The 18,529-nt window shown below is 45.2% G+C and overlaps 1 protein-coding gene across 1 annotated transcript in view; it reads right to left on the bottom strand.

Annotated features, from left to right (window-relative positions):
- Positions 1-2,490, bottom strand: part of LOC111862178 (nucleoredoxin) — a 39,747-nt gene extending 37,257 nt beyond the window's left edge. Inside the window, exons 1-2 of the mRNA XM_023847362.2 lie at positions 2,164-2,490; positions 73-173 (exon numbers count right to left, since the gene is read on the bottom strand). Of these exons, the coding sequence (XP_023703130.1) occupies positions 73-173; positions 2,164-2,490 (428 nt within the window). The remainder of the gene's footprint in view (positions 1-72; positions 174-2,163) is intronic.
- Positions 2,491-18,529: the final 16,039 nt, after the last annotated feature.

Genomic DNA, 18,529 nt, shown 5'->3' with positions numbered 1-18,529 from the left:
AAACTGGTCTCAGTAGCATCCTCTTGTGTGCAAACTAAGCTTAACTTCAGTGAGGAAGTTTGTGTGGCCTACCTGTCGGAGCTGACGAATATCACCTCGAAGTTATGTCCTCTCGCCCGGAGTTTGCTGTACGTCTCGACGAGTTGGGGAGTGAAAGCTTTGCAGGGTGGACACTGTAACAACACAAAGCTGTGTTATACTGGATGTTTTCAACCGATCGATTATCAAGATTAGCATTCGGGACAGCCTCGCCTCTTCGGCTGAGTGATTTAGGTTAGCCTCTGCATCAACTCACATTAGTGGCCTACTGAGTTTCAGGTCGCTGTTCACTTATATAAATAACACCGTATCCTGTGAACCGGTCTTCTCAAAACCAGGTATGAAGGTCATGACGTTGAATGGGTTTACATAACGCACCTTACAGAATATACATCTCCTCTTTTCTTCACCATTTTCCCTGAAGACAGACCCGAAACGTCGAAATTTATAAAACTATATATTTTAAATTTTGAAAAATATAAATCCTCAAACAATGTATGACGCACAATGCAGAATGCTCTAACAAGATTCATAGTGATGAATACATTCTGGGATGTGCCGCCGTGTAGTGTGGTAGAAGTATCCGGATTTTTAGGAGAAACATACTATCTCCATCTGCAGGGCTGAAGAGTGAGATGACGAAGCAAGTATTAAGTCTTAATTTAAAACGTATCTGATATTACGGGGGGGGGGACGCCGTAGCGTAGTTGGTTGAGACACTATGCTACAAGCCTGAAGGTCGAGTCCCTATGAGGTGGATTTTTTCAATTGACCTAATCCTTCCAGCCGTACAATGGCCCTGGGGTGAACTCAGCCTCTAACAGAAATGAGTACCAGGTACCTTCCTGGGGGGTAAAGGGCTGCCAGCGCGTAAGGCTGACAACCTCACTGCCATCTGTGAACCGATTATCTAGGTAATTCGGGAGCCTCGACGTCTGACAACCCTATGGGCCTTCATGGCCTGTTACGGGGATAGCTTTACTTTTTATCTGATATTACGGGTTCTCTCCAGATTTTGCATGTAGCACTTGTTCCCGTCCGTGTTAAGCAATGAGCGACATTCGTTGTGTTCTTCATCTGTGTTATTAGGGAGATCAAATCAGAAACTCGATCGTCGCAACGTGCATAACGCAGAGGAACACGGATCTTAAGGGAAAGGGCGTGATAATGTGGGCTGGATTTAAATGAGTCCAGTGTCATTGCCAACATCCGTGCTCTTATATATTCCATCTGCCACGGAGCTCAACTTGAATCTGTTTTCCACATGCTTCTGGTATTCATACATCGGTGAAATATTCAGACATATGCAGGACCTGAGCTTCTCACAGCGGTGGTTGTGATGAGTTCTATCTCCTGGGATGTTACATAAGGACGATTATCGCAAGAGTAAAGTAAAGATAAAGTTGTCCTTGTGCGTAACTAATTAAGCACTACGCCATAAAGACGTATGGGAGAGTGGATGTATATTTCCACATTTTCTTGACCTCGGCACTAGTTGGAGGTGGTCAGCTTCACGCCCTGATTATCACAAGAGTTCAGTTGAAAAAAAAAAACTCTGGTCGTGAGTGTCAAGAGACTTGACGCCAAGACGAACTGATTGGCGGTAAACCGCCAGTCGTAGAGTAACTCTGGCGTATTACACGTTTCGCTTAATTGGGGGGGGGGGGGAGTCCAACTGAGTCCACTCGGCACGGCGGCCACTGTTTGGCGTATTGTACATGCCCTGGGTGATTATGATGATGGAGAATTTGGTGGGATGAAGATTGGCAGGGGAAATCGAAGTACTCGGAGAAAACCCGTCGCAGCGCCACTTTGCCCACCACAAATCCCACTTGACAAGACCCGGTTCGATAAGACAGAACTCTGCAGACATACGTAATTCACTCAGGACATTTCTTCTGCAAGTGACCTACACTAGGTATGACGTACTCTTATTCGAAGTGTACAGGTCAACACGTGTGCACTGTAGAAATGTGATGAATGAAAGAGTTCCTGAAACGGATACTTGTATATCATATAGGTTTAAATTGTTAAAGTCTGCAATGATGGCTCTGCTAGAAAATTCCAATCTTTTTATTGTATCCTCCCAGAGAATTATAAAGCACCAGTATCGATATAACTTACCCAGTGCGCAGAGAAATATATTCCTTTGACTAGACCATCCAGCTCGGAGTATCGAACTTCGCTGTCAGGCGCTGACAAATTGGAAGCAGCTCTCTTACCGCCAGGAAGATAGGGCCCGGCCTCCCTAAGTACATCTATGATGGCGCGTGGTGTCCACGGAAACATAGCACCAACAGGATCTTCATCCAGTCTCTCACAGCCGCTACTCGTGATGAGGCGTCCCGTGGCGCCCTCCAGGAGCACTAAAGTTGGCGCCCCAATCTGCGCCCTGTAACGGCGACTGAGTCTCACCTGTAAAATTGGAAATATTGGGCCCTGATTAGCCATTGATTTGTGCCCGTAATTCTTAGTTCTTTTCATTTGTGCTATTTTCCGAAATGCGACATGTAGACACATTGCCAGGGAAGGAGACGGCAAAACACATTTTCATGGAGACAGATTCTTGGAAATCGGTCCGTCGCTATGTGATAACCAGACGTGTCCATGAATACGAGGTACAGGTGATCAACCGGAGCTTCCATGGATACGGATATGCTATATAAGAGGAGAACAATGTCAAAAACATTAGGAGATTGTCGAGTGGAGGCGGGGTCCAATACCTCCACCGTAGTCCTGCAAGTCGCACGAGGCGACGAAAAGGGAGCCCAGTGTCTGCGGATATAACCGGGCCGCCCTGTTTCTGGGGGATTTAAGTACGGGGACCTGGCTCTCCACGTTGGGGAAGTCTCGAATCTGAGACAGTAAAATGCGGTCATGAGTCCCGCAGGATTCGGATCTGAGATTAATTGCGCTGGCGAGACCCATCCTATCGTCGGAGAAGTAGTTACATAAGGACTATGACCGCAAGTGTTAAGTTGGGGAAAAAATACTGGTCGTGAGTCTCAAGAGGCTTGTCGCCAAGACGAACTGATTGGCAGTATACCCCCAGTAGTAAAGTAACTCTGACTAGAAAAGACAGAGGAAAGTGAGAAGACAGATCAGAATGGTGTCAGTTATAGTTGAGATCAGAATTGAGGGAGTACAACGGAGTAACGAAGTCGAGAGTGTCCAGTCGGAAGAAGATGACAGTGTGTCAGATAGCGATTTGTGAACTGTTGTAACCAGTTGTATAAAGGTCCAATAAATTCGATTATCAAATCCAAAACCCGTCTTATTAGTCACGCAAACACCGGATACCTGGCAATATTACGTGTGATTTTCGAGGGGAGAAATTTAGTAAGGATGAACACAAAACCTCGTATCCAGCGAGTTCCGGATACCCCTGTGCGGTTACACCTTTAAGACAAGTGATTTCAATATGTACCACCGCCTCTAAGAATCACAAACTGTGCGTTGTGGCCACACAATGTATTTACGTACTTCATAAGATTCTTACGATAAACAGTAATGATTCCCCTAAACAGCATTAACCAGGTGTTCCTTGTAACCGAATGCAGTGAGTAGGATTTCAGGTTCTCACAGCTGTGGTAATGAAGAGTTCTATGTTCTGGGATATAACGCCGTGCATTTCGATTAAATTCAACGGTCTGTTGACTTTCAACGGACCACATGGCGTTATATCCCAGAACATAGAACTCTTAGGGTGGCAGTGTGTTCCCTGCGAGGTAAGAACTACTTTGTACTACCACAGTCAATAATTTCGTGGACTGGCTGCAAAGCGTCGTTGCAGTGCCTTACAGCGGATAGATTGAGGCACGATATGATACCCTGTCAGTTCATCTCTCGTCACAGCAAGAGGCAGCTGTGTGCAAACAGTGTAAGCAGAACTACGGCCTCTGTTGTGTACTGCAGTTAAATGCGAGTGGCGTAAATCGAAAGTGTGGCAGTTTTAACAACGGACAAACATCAAATTCTGCCAGAAACTAGGCAAATCCCTTAGCGATACATTTGGCATAGGACGAATTGGCTGTTGCTATACGACAACGCCCCTGCATATCGCTCTGTTCTTGTCCAAGAGGAACTGACAAGGCAACAGGTCACCGATTTGCCACACCCTCCGTACTCACCTGATCTCGCACCGTGCGATTTATTTCTCTTTCACCGCTTGAAAGCAAAGATACGTGGTCATAGATTTCAGTCGTCCGAGGAGGTCGTCAATGCCATAAGAGACGCCGTATGGGAATTTCCTGCCAGTATGTTTCAGCAATGTTTTCAGCAGCTATATCAACGTTGGCAGACTTGCATAGCGGCCAACGACAATTATTTTGAGGGCCGATGTGGATCTGTGTAAGTGTATGTGAATACCTTGTAATATTACGCGATAAAACCACAGTCCACGAAATTAATGATTGTACCACGTATATATATCACTCAGACGAACATCAATGCTTCAAAGGGCTACGGTTCATGGGAACTATCTGGCAACGTCTCAAATTCAACAATAGCTACGGTTGTGAGAATATTCCATTACCTCAACATCACACTTGAAGTCAACCCCTCTATTGTGTCTGTTCATAGTCCACAACTCGCCGTGGCTGACCGCACTGAGTGACAGAATCGATACCACAAATTGTATCACGGTGTTCTAACTAAATACACTCCCTCCGAACCATGCAAGTTGGCTCAAACGATAACGCTTCTGGCTTGTATTCCTCAGGTATTCAGTTCGAACTCCGGTCGGGACATCGGCTAACCTGATTCCCTCCAAGCGAATGCCGAAATGATACTTAAATGAGGCCGACAACAATCACCCTACCATTCCACGCTATATATTCTGAGCTACTGGCAGCGTCGTTAAATAAATCATAAATATTATTATTATTTTTCTCATCGGGTGAGACTCAGTCCACTTGGTACTGCAGCTACTGTTTGGCGTATTGTGCCAGCCCCAGATGATAGATGAGGGTGATTGTGGAGCAGTCGGTGGAATGAGAATTGGCAGGAGAACCCGAAGTACTCTGAAAAGAAACTGCCCCAGTGCCACTTTGTCCACAATAAATCCATGACTTGACCCGGGATAGAACTCGGGCCGCCGCGGTGGGAAGCTGGCGACTAACCGCTTGAGCTATGGCGCGGCCAAACCATAAATAAATATATTCTGATCACAGTGGCCGCGCGGTCTAAAGCATGAACTGCCTCCGCCTGCTGAAACACTGTGGTCGTGGATTCGAATCCCACTCGAGGCATGGATGTCTGTCCGCGTGTTTTATATGTTTGTATTGTCTTGTAAATGTAGCGTCCTTGCTAAAGGGCTGATCACCCGTCCAAGGAGTCCAAGTTCCATAATTCCACATTAGTTATGATGGTAAACAGGCCAGAAGGCCTGATACAAAAGGCAGAAGAAATAAATGCATCTATACATAAAGGCCTAAGGCAACAGGGATGCCCAAGAAATGTCCATAACACAAAACTGTGGTCGTAGTTACGGGATTTGCCGCCAAGTGTCATCGCAGTCTCGACCTCTTCGCCGAAAACAAATTTCAGTTTATGACAGCATGAATATTAAGTGAATATTCTTTGAAAATTATAGTCTTTCTGGAAAGAACTGGCCTCACTAAATCCGCTTTTGCAGTGAGAAAATATTTACAAGTTGCAGCAATGTATGAAGACCCACTTTAAAATTCATGGAATCTTTGGCGTCACGCCTGGAATAACTAATACGGTAAGACTTCGAAACATTTCATCTGCCGTTTTTATAGACATCGTGACTGCCGAATTTCGGATTCTCTCGCTCCCATTTCAGACAACAGTTTGCTCCCAGGCTCCTCTGCCATGGACTTCGGGGTTCTGTGGTTTGTCCCTAGGGTGTAAAGCCGACGAGGCGTGAATTTATCAACTCACCATCTAATACCGACGTAAAACTGTGCGGAAGTATGCTTCTATTCCTCCATACATTTCCATGACATGGTGTTTAACACTTTGAAGTCTGAAATTTAAAAATTCTTACCTCACAGAAAACACATTAAATCGCCATTATAAGTATTAACGAGTCACTGGTTTATAAAGAAATAATTGTTACTTACTGTAAGAATTATATGAAGCACATTAACACACTGCATGGTCTAATGAAGAGTTTTTCTTTTTAATGTTAAAGCAGATGGTACTGGACTTTAAAGGGTTAAGAACAGACAGTTTTACAAATGAACCACCTTCAGACCTCTTGATTCTTTTTTTTTTCCTTTGGCTGTACAGCCCTCATTTGTGTCTTGGCCTACCTCCATGAAACCCTCCGTTTCACTTCAGTTTACCAGATCTTGGACATTAAGCAGAACTCCACGGGCCTGTGATCAGCTCATCGCAAGGTCTCTACCTGTACACAAACACAGAAAAACAGGCAAACACACAAACACTGAACATCCATGCCCTGAGTGGGATTCCAACCCACGATCTCGGCACACAGTGCATGCCTTAAGACAGCTCGGCTACCGTGACCGGCATCTCTTGAATTATATAAGTATTTTTAAAATTTATATGGTGTTTCGACTTCTTTAACGCAGGTGAGAAGAGTGCATACAGGGTTTTTGTATGAAAACCTGAAGAGGTCACTAGGGACCCCTTGACGTAGATGAGGGGCTAATATTAAAAAGGATCTTAGAGGAATAGGACTAGTTTCACATGGCTCAGGATAGACACCAATGGCGAGCTCTTGTAACCACTGCAATGGACCCTCGGGTTTCATAAAATTCTGGGAATTTCATGAAAAAATACGCAACTGTTGGTTTCTCAATAAGGGCTCAATTCCACGGAGTTCGCTAGCAAGGTCCAAATTCTTTATTCAGTTTATTTCAGAAAATATTATCCATCTGCATAGGTCTAGCATTTTTTCAGCTCTTCAGTTTTACTGCAGCCTGTCGAATGGAACGCAGCCTCAGTCCTCATCCAGCGCGTTCTGACTTCACCCTTCGAATGAGGGATGAAAATGTTTACTTTCTTAAATGGTGGACGAGGGAGAGGATGTCGTGAACTTGTGGAAGGGGACAAGGCCCTGTGAAAGGGATGCTGATTCCAAACTAAATACTCTTTGTTCTCTCTGACTGCAGATCTTACAAAGCGGTTCAGACTTTCGTCGGGTCAGAATTTGATCAAGGCTTTACCCGAATTCTTTGCGTCATCACGTCACTTACAATAGCAATGAAGTACAAAAGATTAACTTCTTACGNGGGGGGTTCGTTCTAAAGACGGTGCGTGAACCCAAAATCACATAGTCAGAATTATCCTTGAAATGCCTTAAATCGCGCATAAAGTGCGTGCTTTTGTATATACCCCGTAACACGAATGTATATAATCTATATAATAAAGAGTACATATACAAACGGGGGCCGGGACAGCAATTTACTTATTTATCTTCTGGCGAGGGCGTATGGCTGAATGCGCGTGAAGTGCGACTCCATGTACTATGTCACTGTTACGTTACAGCCTGCTACGTATTTATGTGCGCCCGAGTGAACGTTAAATGCAAATATTTATAAAATAAAACGCTTTGATGAACTAAGTATGTTGGAAATAACACCAGTAACCTACCAACTACGGCGCAACCATGGAAGTCACTATCTGATTATGGCGCAGTCTCAGTAGACACGATCTCGGCTACGGACGTACGGTGGCGCTGGCGGAAGGAACTGCAGTTACCAATAAAGCAATTACCGTATAACGGCGGCTGTCGCACTAATCTCCCTCGTTAGACGACATTAATGGCACAACGCAAATTGTCCTGTGCTGCACAACGCAGTAGTTTTTTGCCGCCGACAATAATACCGCCATTTAAATACTGAACAAAGCATGGCATTTCCTGTTGTTTGAGTTTATATTAAGGCGCGTGAAGTCTTGCCTCTGTTTCCCCTGCGCGTCTTCATGTTGTCTTATGTTGGCACATCTCCCCAGTAGAAGACGGGCCGTGATAGCTTAATCGGTACAGCGACTAGGCTACCGGTCTGGACTACCGAAGAGTAGAGATTCGTTTGCCTCTAAGAGCAAGAGAATTTTATATTCTCCATACTGTCCAGACCGGCTCTAGGGCCCATCCATGCTTCTGTACAATACGTACTGGGGACTGTTACCTCGGAGGTAGAGCGGCCGGGGCGTGAAGCTGACCATCCATCTCCATCTAGTGCCGAGATTAAGAATGATGGAGCTATACCTTCACTCCCACACACGTCTTGATGGCGTGGTGCTTAATTGGTGGCAGCAGCAGCAGCAGCAGCAGCAGTAGTAGTAGTAGTAGTAGTATTGGTGGTGGTGGTGGTGGCAATAGTAGTAGTAGTCGCAGCAACAGCTAGTGTGAGTTCTCACATACGGTACATAAGTATTTTGATTTCGTCTGACTGTATATATTCAACTTCGGAATTTAAAAGTTATTTCTGCCGTTTCTACTAAAATTTTTCGCATGTTTCTTGCATATTATATCACTGTTTAATCTAATACTCTGAACAGACAGCGTGCCACATATCTGCTTTTACCGACGAAGAACACTGAAGAAGTGTGGATAAAGGTCAGCGTCATCTAACCGGAACCAAGTGAAATGCCTGACATCAGAATTTTGTCTTGCTCTGATGTTTCCGGAGGCAGATCAGAACATCGGAAAGGCGGTCCTAGGTAGCATGGAATTACAGACATGCAAGTGTACAAGATGAAGACACTGCAGAGAGACTTTCAGAGGCTAGAACAGGCATTGTATTGAGTAACAAGTCAAGAGAAGACAAAGATGACGAAGCTGGGGAGGAATGATTAAGCGCAAATGACGCAGTAGTAGTATCTAGTGGAGGGTGAGAAGAAAAAATGGAGAAACAATCGGCGCAAGAAGAAAAGAGCAGAAGCAGAAGGTGAAGAAGTTGAGGCTGGTGGAGACAATGAAGCAGAAGGTGAAGAAGTTGAGGCTGGTGCAGACAATGAAGCAGAAGGTGAAGAAGTTGAGGCTGGTGCAGACAATGAAGCAGAAGGTGAAGAAGATGAGGCTGGTGGAGACAATGAAGCCAATGAAGCAGAAGGTGAAGAATTTGAGTCTGGTGGAGACAATGAAGCAGAAGGTGAAGAATTTGAGTCTGGTGGAGACAATGAAGCAGAAGGTGAAGAAGATGAGGCTGGTGGAGACAATGAAGCAGAAGGTGAAGAAGTTGAGGCTGGTGGAGCCAATGAAGCAGAAGGTGAAGAATTTGAGTCTGGTGGAGACAATGTGAAGAATTTGAGTCTGGTGGAGACAATGAAGCAGAAGGTGAAGAAGTTGAGGCTGGTGGAGGCGATGAAGGAGAAGGTGAAGAAGTTGAGGCTGGTGGACACAATGAAGAAGGTGAAGAAACAGAATAAGGAGTAAGAGAAGAGTAGACGTAGAAGTGAAGGGCAGAGGTAGCAAGAGAAGTGAAAGAAGAATAAATAGAAGAGAGGTAAAGCAGAAGAATAATAATTACGTGTAGAAGGAATGGAAGAAGCAGAAATTGGAAGGTAACAGTACAGGCTGGAGAAGAAATATAAGCTGGGAGAGAGATCGCAAAGGCTGGAGGAGAAGTGGAACAAGAACAATCAGGAGGGGAAGTTACGGGAAGAGGTTGCCGAAGGTAAACAAATTTTTTAACGCTTGTTTCCAATTTACAATTTATCATTCATACCAGCCGCGCTGACGAAACGATACAAACAAGCAGTCTTAAGTGTTCCTTGCTATAAAAGTGCGCTGTTAACTAAGAAAACAGTTTTTATCTCTCTCTTCATTGTAAAACAAAGAACGCGATGTTGATGCGACTTGAATGAATGTACAAGAGGTGGGCCCTATTGGCCCTGCAATTCGGTTGCTGTGAGTCAAAAGGACACCGCCAACTTCAAACGGTGCAAAGTGGTCTCAATCAATGGGCCCCACTGTGCTGTAAAGCCAGAGCCCTACTGAATAACTGCGAAATTGTGTGGAAGCCTGAGTGGTTACTAAACCAACATCCACTGACGGTCGCGCTATTTATCATTTGTGATGTAAGAGATGGAGGAAACACAAGGAAACCAGTAGCCGCATATCATCGTTAGAACTGCGTCGGGATTCCTATTGCCTGTCTAAAACATAAACTGCCTCTGTGGTCTAGTGGACAGAGTTTCTGGCTTCAGATCCAGAAGTCCCTGGTTCGATTCCCGGCGCTACCAGATTTTTTTTCTGAGAAATAGTCGTCTGGAACGGGGTCCCCTCGGCCTCGTGATGATAATCGAGGAGCTATTTCAAGGAAATAGAGGCTTAGGTCTAGAAAACCGAAATTAACGGCCGTGGGGATTCGTTGCGCTGACCACGCGACACCTTCTGTCCATAAAAGCTGGCACTAAACTTCGCCGACAAGTGGCGGTCGCTCGATTGGTATACTTCGCTTGCGGACTAAAATCACGGAGTTCTCTTTTTGTTTGTCTAAAACATGTCTCTGATAATGTCATACCTTGAGCAGGAAACCTTAAGGGAAAGAAAGTCCTGTGTGTTCAATGAGGTCGCCGATAAAGAGATCTGGGAAGCTGGACAGTCATATTACCGCTATACCAACAAGTTAGTCATCACAAGAGATCATGGAATCAACCGGTTAAGATCACGGTCGTCTGTGATGTGACCACCATGTTCTTTTTTTCTTTTTCACTGGCTCTACAGCCCCTTTGGGCCCTGGCCTCTTAATTTTTTCAGTTTCATGATAATTTTTTTACAGATGGTAGGACTTTTTGGACGAGTGATCAGCTCGTCGTCGCAAGGCCTCTAAATGAACACTCGGCAACACAAACAGAATAAACACATACCAAATATCCAATGCCTTGAGTGGGATTCGAACCCACAATCCCGGCTTCCGAACGAAGACAGTACATGCCTTGGACGGCTCGGCTGCCGTGACCGGCGTGACCGCCATGTACAAATACCAAACTACACGGTGGTCACATTCCAGAAGTCCGTAAGACAACTTATTTGACACCCTATTTTGGCATTTGTTTCTGAATTCCTTGCCCACAGTATGTTTCGAACCGTGGCACCCGGGGGCAGGCGGTAGAGTAGTTGGTTGAGGCATTATGCTACAATTCGAAGGTCGCAGGTTCGATTCTCGATGAGGTCATAAGATTTTTCGATTGGCCTAATCCTTCCACCCGCACTATGGCCCTGGGATCGACTCAGCCTCTAACAGAAATGAGTACCAGGAATCTTCCTGAGTGCATAAGGCGGCCGGTACGTAAGGCTGACAGCTTTACCGCCATCTATGAGCCGACTGTCTAGAGAAAATGTGGGAACCTCGACGGTCTGCTACCCTGCCGATTACAGTGGCCGCGCGGTCTGAGGCATGAAGTGTCTTCGCCCGATGGAACGCTGGAATCGTGGGTTCGAATCACACTCAAGAAATGGATGTCTGTCTGCGTTTATTCTGTGTTTGTGTTGTTCTGTGTGTAGGTAGCGTCCTTGCAATGGGCTGATCCCCCGTCCTACCGACTGTGTATAGGATTAAGAAAGTGAAAGAGAGGCCAAGGTCCAAAGGGCTCTAGAGCCATAGACAGAGAGTGAGAGATGGTGCCATCCTCCCTCCCACAGCGCAGCTGCAACCACTGTCCCCCTAATTTTAGCCATATTTCTCAGGAGCAACCCAGAGACAGGGCCTAAACCCATGGCGTGTATATAACGCCGAATCCCAGGAGACCTCTCAACGTTAATCCTTTTCGTGACGAGTCGACTGTCTTGACTAACAGGCCCTAGAGCACAAAGAAATATCTAAGGACGTGTATTGTGTGTGCATGAGTATGCCAATGTACGTGTGTAACCTAATCATATCTAACGCAACCTAAACAAACCTAATTTCACGTAACCTACACTAACATAACATTTTAAATGACGTAAGTACATTTAACTAAAACTCTTTATGTACTACACAGTCCGTCAACAGTGCAACAAATTGTTATTTCTTTCTTTCACTTTCACTTTCGATACAACATATTTCGGCCCTAAATGGTCATCTTCAGATGTCTTACTTTACTAAAAACTGCTACACTGCAGTAATATCATCCATTCATCACTATGCAACTGCAGGTTCCATAATTCAAAACGTCATAATCGTAGTCTAACTGGTATGTGCTAAAATAGCACACCCTGTAGTTATGACGTCATAATCGTAGTCTAACTGGTATGCGCTAAAATAGCACACCCTGTAGTTATGACGTGATAATCATAGTCTTAGTGGTATGGGGTAAAATAGCACACCCTGTAGTTACGTCATAATCGTAGTCTGACTGGTATGCGCTAAAATAGCACACCCTGTAGTTATGACGTGATAATCATAGTCTTAGTGGTATGGGGTAAAATAGCACACCCTGTAGTTACGTCATAATCGTAGTCTGACTGGTATGAGCTAAAATAGCACACCCTGTAATTATGACGTCACAATCGTAGTCTGACTGGTATGGGGTAAAATAGCACACCCTATAGTTATAAAGTTTTGAATCACGAAGCGTGGAGTTGCATAAGTGATGAAGGGATAATATTAGTGCAGTGTAACAGTTTCAGCATAGTAAGACACCTGAAGATGGTAATTTAGGGCCGAAACATGTTGTGTCGAAAGCGAAAGAAAGAACAATTTGTTGCATTGTTGACGGATTGTGTAGTACATAAACAGGTTTAGATATAGTAACGCAACAGGGTGCTTAAATAAAGGATTGTAAGTGTACTTCTCTTGCGTGGGAAGGGTTAGTTTAATACGAGTACTCAGGGGCATGAGATACTCCAATCACAAGTTTACTGTTTTCGCCATATTTGCACTTGCAATTCCGTCCCGTTTCGCTGTAAGTCCGTCTGTTGTACACCTCGTCCACGTGTTTCTCGCCCGAGCCCGCGCTCAACAAAGCCTGGATTGTCAGAACGCGAGTGTGTGCCGTGTAGACTGAGTCGGATAGGGGAGACTGTAATAACACGTGGGGTTATTGAGTGAGGCAGAATAAACTCCACACGGCACAGTCGTCACACACGAGACTGCGACAGACTGCCCCACTCTCCGGAAATCCCCTCCATCTCGTTCCGAGGTCAGACTCTAACCACGGGGTTTCTCTAACACAAAACGTGATTCGACAAACGCATTATCCTTCCAGTTCTGGTAGATTCGTGACATAATTTCGCGATATAAAATCTGGTGCAGCATCTGTGTTAATCTCATAAAGCGTTGTTGGTTTTAACAAAGGTAGGAAGCAGTGACTAACTTCAGTAAGGCGCGTCTTTACTTTCAGCACACGTTTACTTGTAGGAGGATGAGGTGGGCAGGGCATATAGCACGAATCTGGGAGACGAAGAATGCGTATAGGATATTGGTGGGAAAGCCAGAAGGAAAGAGACCACGGGGAAGACCAATGCGTAGGTGGGTGGACAATATTAAAATGGATCTTAGAGAGGTAGGATGGGATGGTATGGATTGGATAGATCTGGCTCAGGATACGAACCAGTGGAGGGCTCTTGTGAACATGGTAATGAACCTTCAGGTTCCATAAAATGCTGGGAAATTCTTGAGTAGCTGCAGAAATAGCGGCTCCTCCAGAAGGGCTCAGCTCCATAAGTAAGTAAGTATCTACACGTTTATTTGTTCTTTCTGTATGTGTGTGAAAGTTTCTGTCTCGTCCTGAGGGAAGAACATACATTGAAGTGAAGACTTGTACCTTCTGGAACATAACGCCTTGAAGTAAACCGACGTTTAGGAAGAACATGTCGCCTCCATCTTCAGCTTCGAAGATTAAGCGAAGCAAGAATCCAGCGTGAAGTACGTAGCAGGCAGAACCTGCTTCACGTTTGTTTCTTGTTTGGCTTATTCTCCGACCCTGAAGATGGCGACGACATATTCCTCCGAAATGTCATAACCACCGTTGTGAGAACTTCAACTCCTTCATATGCGAGTATGTTTTAGAAGGAGATACCGAGTAGAATGTTTGGGCGGAAGTATCACAAGGCTACACTATTTGCACTCTTCGCTTTTGGGTGACCAAATCAAGGATGAGGTGTCTGTAGCACGCAAAGGGAAGATACCGCACGGACATAAAGTCTTCTTCGGAACCTCTGATGGTAATACTTGGTAAAGCTATCCCTGTAACAAGCCGTGGAGTTCCATGATGTTGTAAGAGGTCGAGGCTCCCATATTTGCTAGACAATCAGCTCACATATGGTGGCAAAGTTGTCAGCCTTACGCGCCAGCCGCGTTTTACCCCCAGTAAGATTCCTGGTACTCGTTTCTGTTAGAGGCTGAATCTACCCCAGGTCCATTGTGCGGCTAGAACGATCGAATCAAATGAAAATACAGTGACCTCATCAGGAATCGAACCCTTAACCTTTCGGCTTGTAGCATAGTGCCTCAACCAACTACGTTACCGCGTGCCCTAAAATACTTGGTACACAAAACCATATATGGGAGGATAGAATAATTGTACATAATTGAAATGTGAGAGTGAAGACTGAATTTGTCTGGCCCAGGACAGCGACCAGTGACGGGCACGTGTGAACACGGTAATGAACCCTCCAGTTGTATATAAAAGCGGGTAATTTCCTGATCACATCCGCAGACGTAAAGGTTTAAGGTCTGATTGTACATCACGAGTTAGTTGATTAATGAAATGAAGGTCTTACATTCATCGTGATTAATGATATATGGTCTCGGTATTTGCGAGACAGTGCCTCTCAGTCACACGAGCCAGGCAGACAGCATCCCAAGCAACTGCAGTGAGAAGTCTATCCATCACTGTATCAAGAAACCACTAGCTCCATGGGGCAAGGTCCTTATAAAGAAGTGTCACACATCTGGTCAAGAAATGAAGAATGCCTTCTTCTGGGATGTGGCGCTGTGTAGATATTGTATAAACAGAAGTTTCGGAGGAACGTATCGCCTCCATCTTCAGGATATAAAAAATTCGCCATGAAAACCTCAAATCTCATTTATTCTCCGTTTATGGAATCCGATAGAGAATTATGTTCATACGAGCCCACAGACAGTTTGTGGACTCGAACCATATGAATTCACTCCACACCCTTACCACCATTCACCCCAAGTTCTCCGGAGCACGAGGTAATCTTTTACGTTCAGGACTTGAAACCAAAATTCTTTACACCTTTCTTATCGCCCCCATGTGTTCTACATGTCCCTGCCGTCCCAATCTCTGCGGGTTCTCTTATGGAAGGGTTGGTGGGGGGCAGCTGAAGGGATCCTGTTTAGAATGTTCACACTGACTTACGGAAAAAACTCTTAATTCCGATTAGCGAATAAAATCCGCCCAACCGTTCAGGGGCTACCATACGTTCACAATGAATTCCAAAAACCACTTTTTTTGTACACGGGAGGGGGGACCGAAAAAATCAAAACCGTTCAGGGGCTACCATACATTCACAATGAATTCCAAAAACCACTTTTTTTGTACACGGGAAGGGTGAGGGGGGACTGAAAAAAAAAATCAAAACTGTTCAGGGGCTGCCATACATTCACAATGAATTCCAAAAACCACTTTTTTTTTGTACACGGGAGGGGGGACTGAAAAAAAATCAAAACCGTTCAGGAGCTACCATACATTCACAATGAATTCCAAAAACTACTTTTTTTTTGTACACGGGAGATGGGAAGAGGAACTAAAAAAAATCAAAATCTGGAAATCGATTTTAATAAATTACCAATTATCTCAAAATACTTGTATATGGTTCTATCTCGGGTATTCTAAAATTTATAATTTTTGGAATTGCTGTCAGGGTTCACGAAGGGAGATGGTCCGCATATGTCGACAGAAACGAGGGTGGGGGTGGGGGGAGAAAGGCAAGCTTACAGCAAACAGAACCACCTCGTGTGTGTCTCAGTGTCTCCTCCCCCGCTCTCTCTTGAAATCGATTTCTGCTGGATGTTGTTTGAGGGGTGGGGGTAGAAATTGCAGTGTGCTCCTCGCTTCTCCTGTTCAGATCGGTAGAGTGTGCTTCAGGTTTCCGAAACTTTAATGAAGGTTGGGTTGAGGAGATTTGTAATAACTATTTCGCGTCTTCTCGTGTTCAAGATGTAACAGCTGAGGGTGCAAACGTTTGCTATAGAAAACATCCCGCCTCCGTCGTTAACCACCCTTGTCAATTTCAACACTCCCCTTGCTGAATAAAAGAGGAAAAACGCGATTAAGGATACACTATTCACAAGAAGTACAGCGTATGCAAGAAGTGTGTACATTTTTGTTTTAGCCTAAACCTCACATCCCATAGGCTCAAACCACGATTTCTGTTTTGTAGGCTATTTTACATGCTGCCAGTAACTTGATTATATAAGGCCGCGCCATAGCTCAAGCGGTTAGTCGCTGACTTCCCACCGCGGCGGTCCGGGTTCCATCCCGGGTCTGGTCAAGTGGGATTTGTGGTGGACAAAGTGGCGCTGGGGCAGGTTTTCTCCGAGTACTTCAGTTTCCCCTGCCAATTTTCATTCCACCAATTGCTCCACAATCACCCTCACCTATCATCTGGGGCTGGTACAATAGGCCAGAAGTGGACGCAGTACAAGGGAGTTAGTCCCACCCCACTAGCAATAATAAAAAAAGAAAACTAGACTATACAGTTTTAAATGGTAGGATGAAGCGGAGACGATTTAAGAGGAGGCAATCTGGCCTCAGTGAGCTTCGAAGAGCTAAAGAAAACCACAACAACAAAAAATCAGTTAACATAACTGGTTTTCCAGCTGTGAATCGAACCGAGCACTTCCGAGCGTTACCGCTATGCCAGCCCGCTCGGTGACTCGCCTTCATTAATTAGGCTGTGCAAGTAACGGTAATTGTAAGGCGAGGAACAAAAGGACTAACGAGTAAGCCGTTTGGTACTGTGGGCCTATTAGGGGCCCAAAGGCTTGCATGTATGTCAAACTCTGTAGTTGTGTAATAATAAAGGTAAAGTTGTTCCCGTGCGTAACTAATTAAGCACTATGCCGTGAAGGCGTATTGGGGAGTTTATGTATAGATCCACGTTTTCTTCACCTCGCCACTAGTTGGAGGTGAGTGGTCAGCTTCACGCCCCCTGCCGCTTTACCCCCGGGGAAAAATCCCCGGTACCCATAGGCTAGGAAGCTGGGTGGGCACCAGAGCCGGTTTGGACGTCGTGGAGAAGAGAAAATTCTTGGTCCTACCGGGACTCGAACTCCGACCACTTGGTCGTCCAGCTCGTAGTCAGTCGCTATACCGACTGCGCTCTCCTGGCTGCTAATAATAATAATAATAATAACAATAATTTATCTGTTATGGTTTTTGGACAGCCGGGATAGCTCAGTAGGTATAGCGACGGCTACGTGTTGCACAGCCGAGGTTCGATTCCTGGCAACGGCAAAAGATTACTCTCTATGCAAGAATGTCCTATCCTGTAGGAACCTGGGGGTCTATCGTCGGGGGGTAAAGCGGCCGAGGGGTGAAGCTGACCACTCACTCCCATATTGTGCGTGGTGTTTAATTAATTAAGTACAAGGACAACTTTGCCTTCTATTACGTTTTTCTGTCGACTACGTAGAAAAGCGAATGTACTGACGAAAGGCAATACAAGTAGCAGACTACCTGAAGAATACTACGTGTATCTTCTTCTGGGATGTGGCGCCGTATACTCTGACAGGAATTCACCCACATTTTGAAGGCACATACAGCCTCCATCCTCAGGGTCCAAGGTAAGCAAGCAGATTGAGACTACGTCCACTTACTGCTTGCTTGCCAGCCTATTCTTCTATCCTGAAGATGAAGACAGTACGTTCCTTCAAAACATCGATGAGCCTCTACCACACTACACGTTGTCACATCCCAGAAAACGGTACTCTATAATCACCGCCGTGAGAAACCTCAGCTCTAACACAGCATTGACGCAGGCTGGAGCGAGCTTCTTCACGGACCACTTCCGGTCCGCCTTCATTTGTCTGTCCCACACCTGTGCTTAACTCTTTTGTTTCTCCGCGAAGAATCTGTGTCGAGTTCAAAGAGAGGGCTTGTTGTCGGTTTCACTGCAGGAAAGGTCTCCCATTACTGTGTACAATTAGAAAAGTAAAGATGCCATGAATTCTTAACCTCGGCACTAGAAGGAGGTGAGTGGTAGCTTCATGTTCTCGCCACCTCATCCTTGGTATCCTCCGGGCAGGAGACGTGGTGAGCCCCATAGCCGGTCTGGACACTGGGAAGGGCAGAAACCTCAACCTCAACAGAGAATCAACCATGACCAGAGATAGCTTGGTCACTATACCGACTGAGCCTTCAAATACAAAATGAAAGACAGTTATTATGATGAGATTCTAGCGTACTGTCGTGTCATGCACGTAATCATGTTAACAAGCACACGGAACAGGTTGGTCTAGAGGTAAAGCTGTGAGCCCTTATTAGGAAGGTGGTCTATTGGAATCTCAACTGGAAAGCAGTGGTTGTCGTGGTTTAACCCAGCCCTCCCAAAATAATGTCGGGATACTACCTTGATTAGGTCACTATCGCTTCCTCCCAAATC

This window comes from Cryptotermes secundus, unplaced genomic scaffold, assembly GCF_002891405.2.
Source record: "Cryptotermes secundus unplaced genomic scaffold, Csec_1.0 scaffold1229, whole genome shotgun sequence".
NCBI lineage: Eukaryota > Metazoa > Arthropoda > Insecta > Blattodea > Kalotermitidae > Cryptotermes > Cryptotermes secundus.
This window is presented reverse-complemented; position numbering and strand designations above follow the sequence as displayed.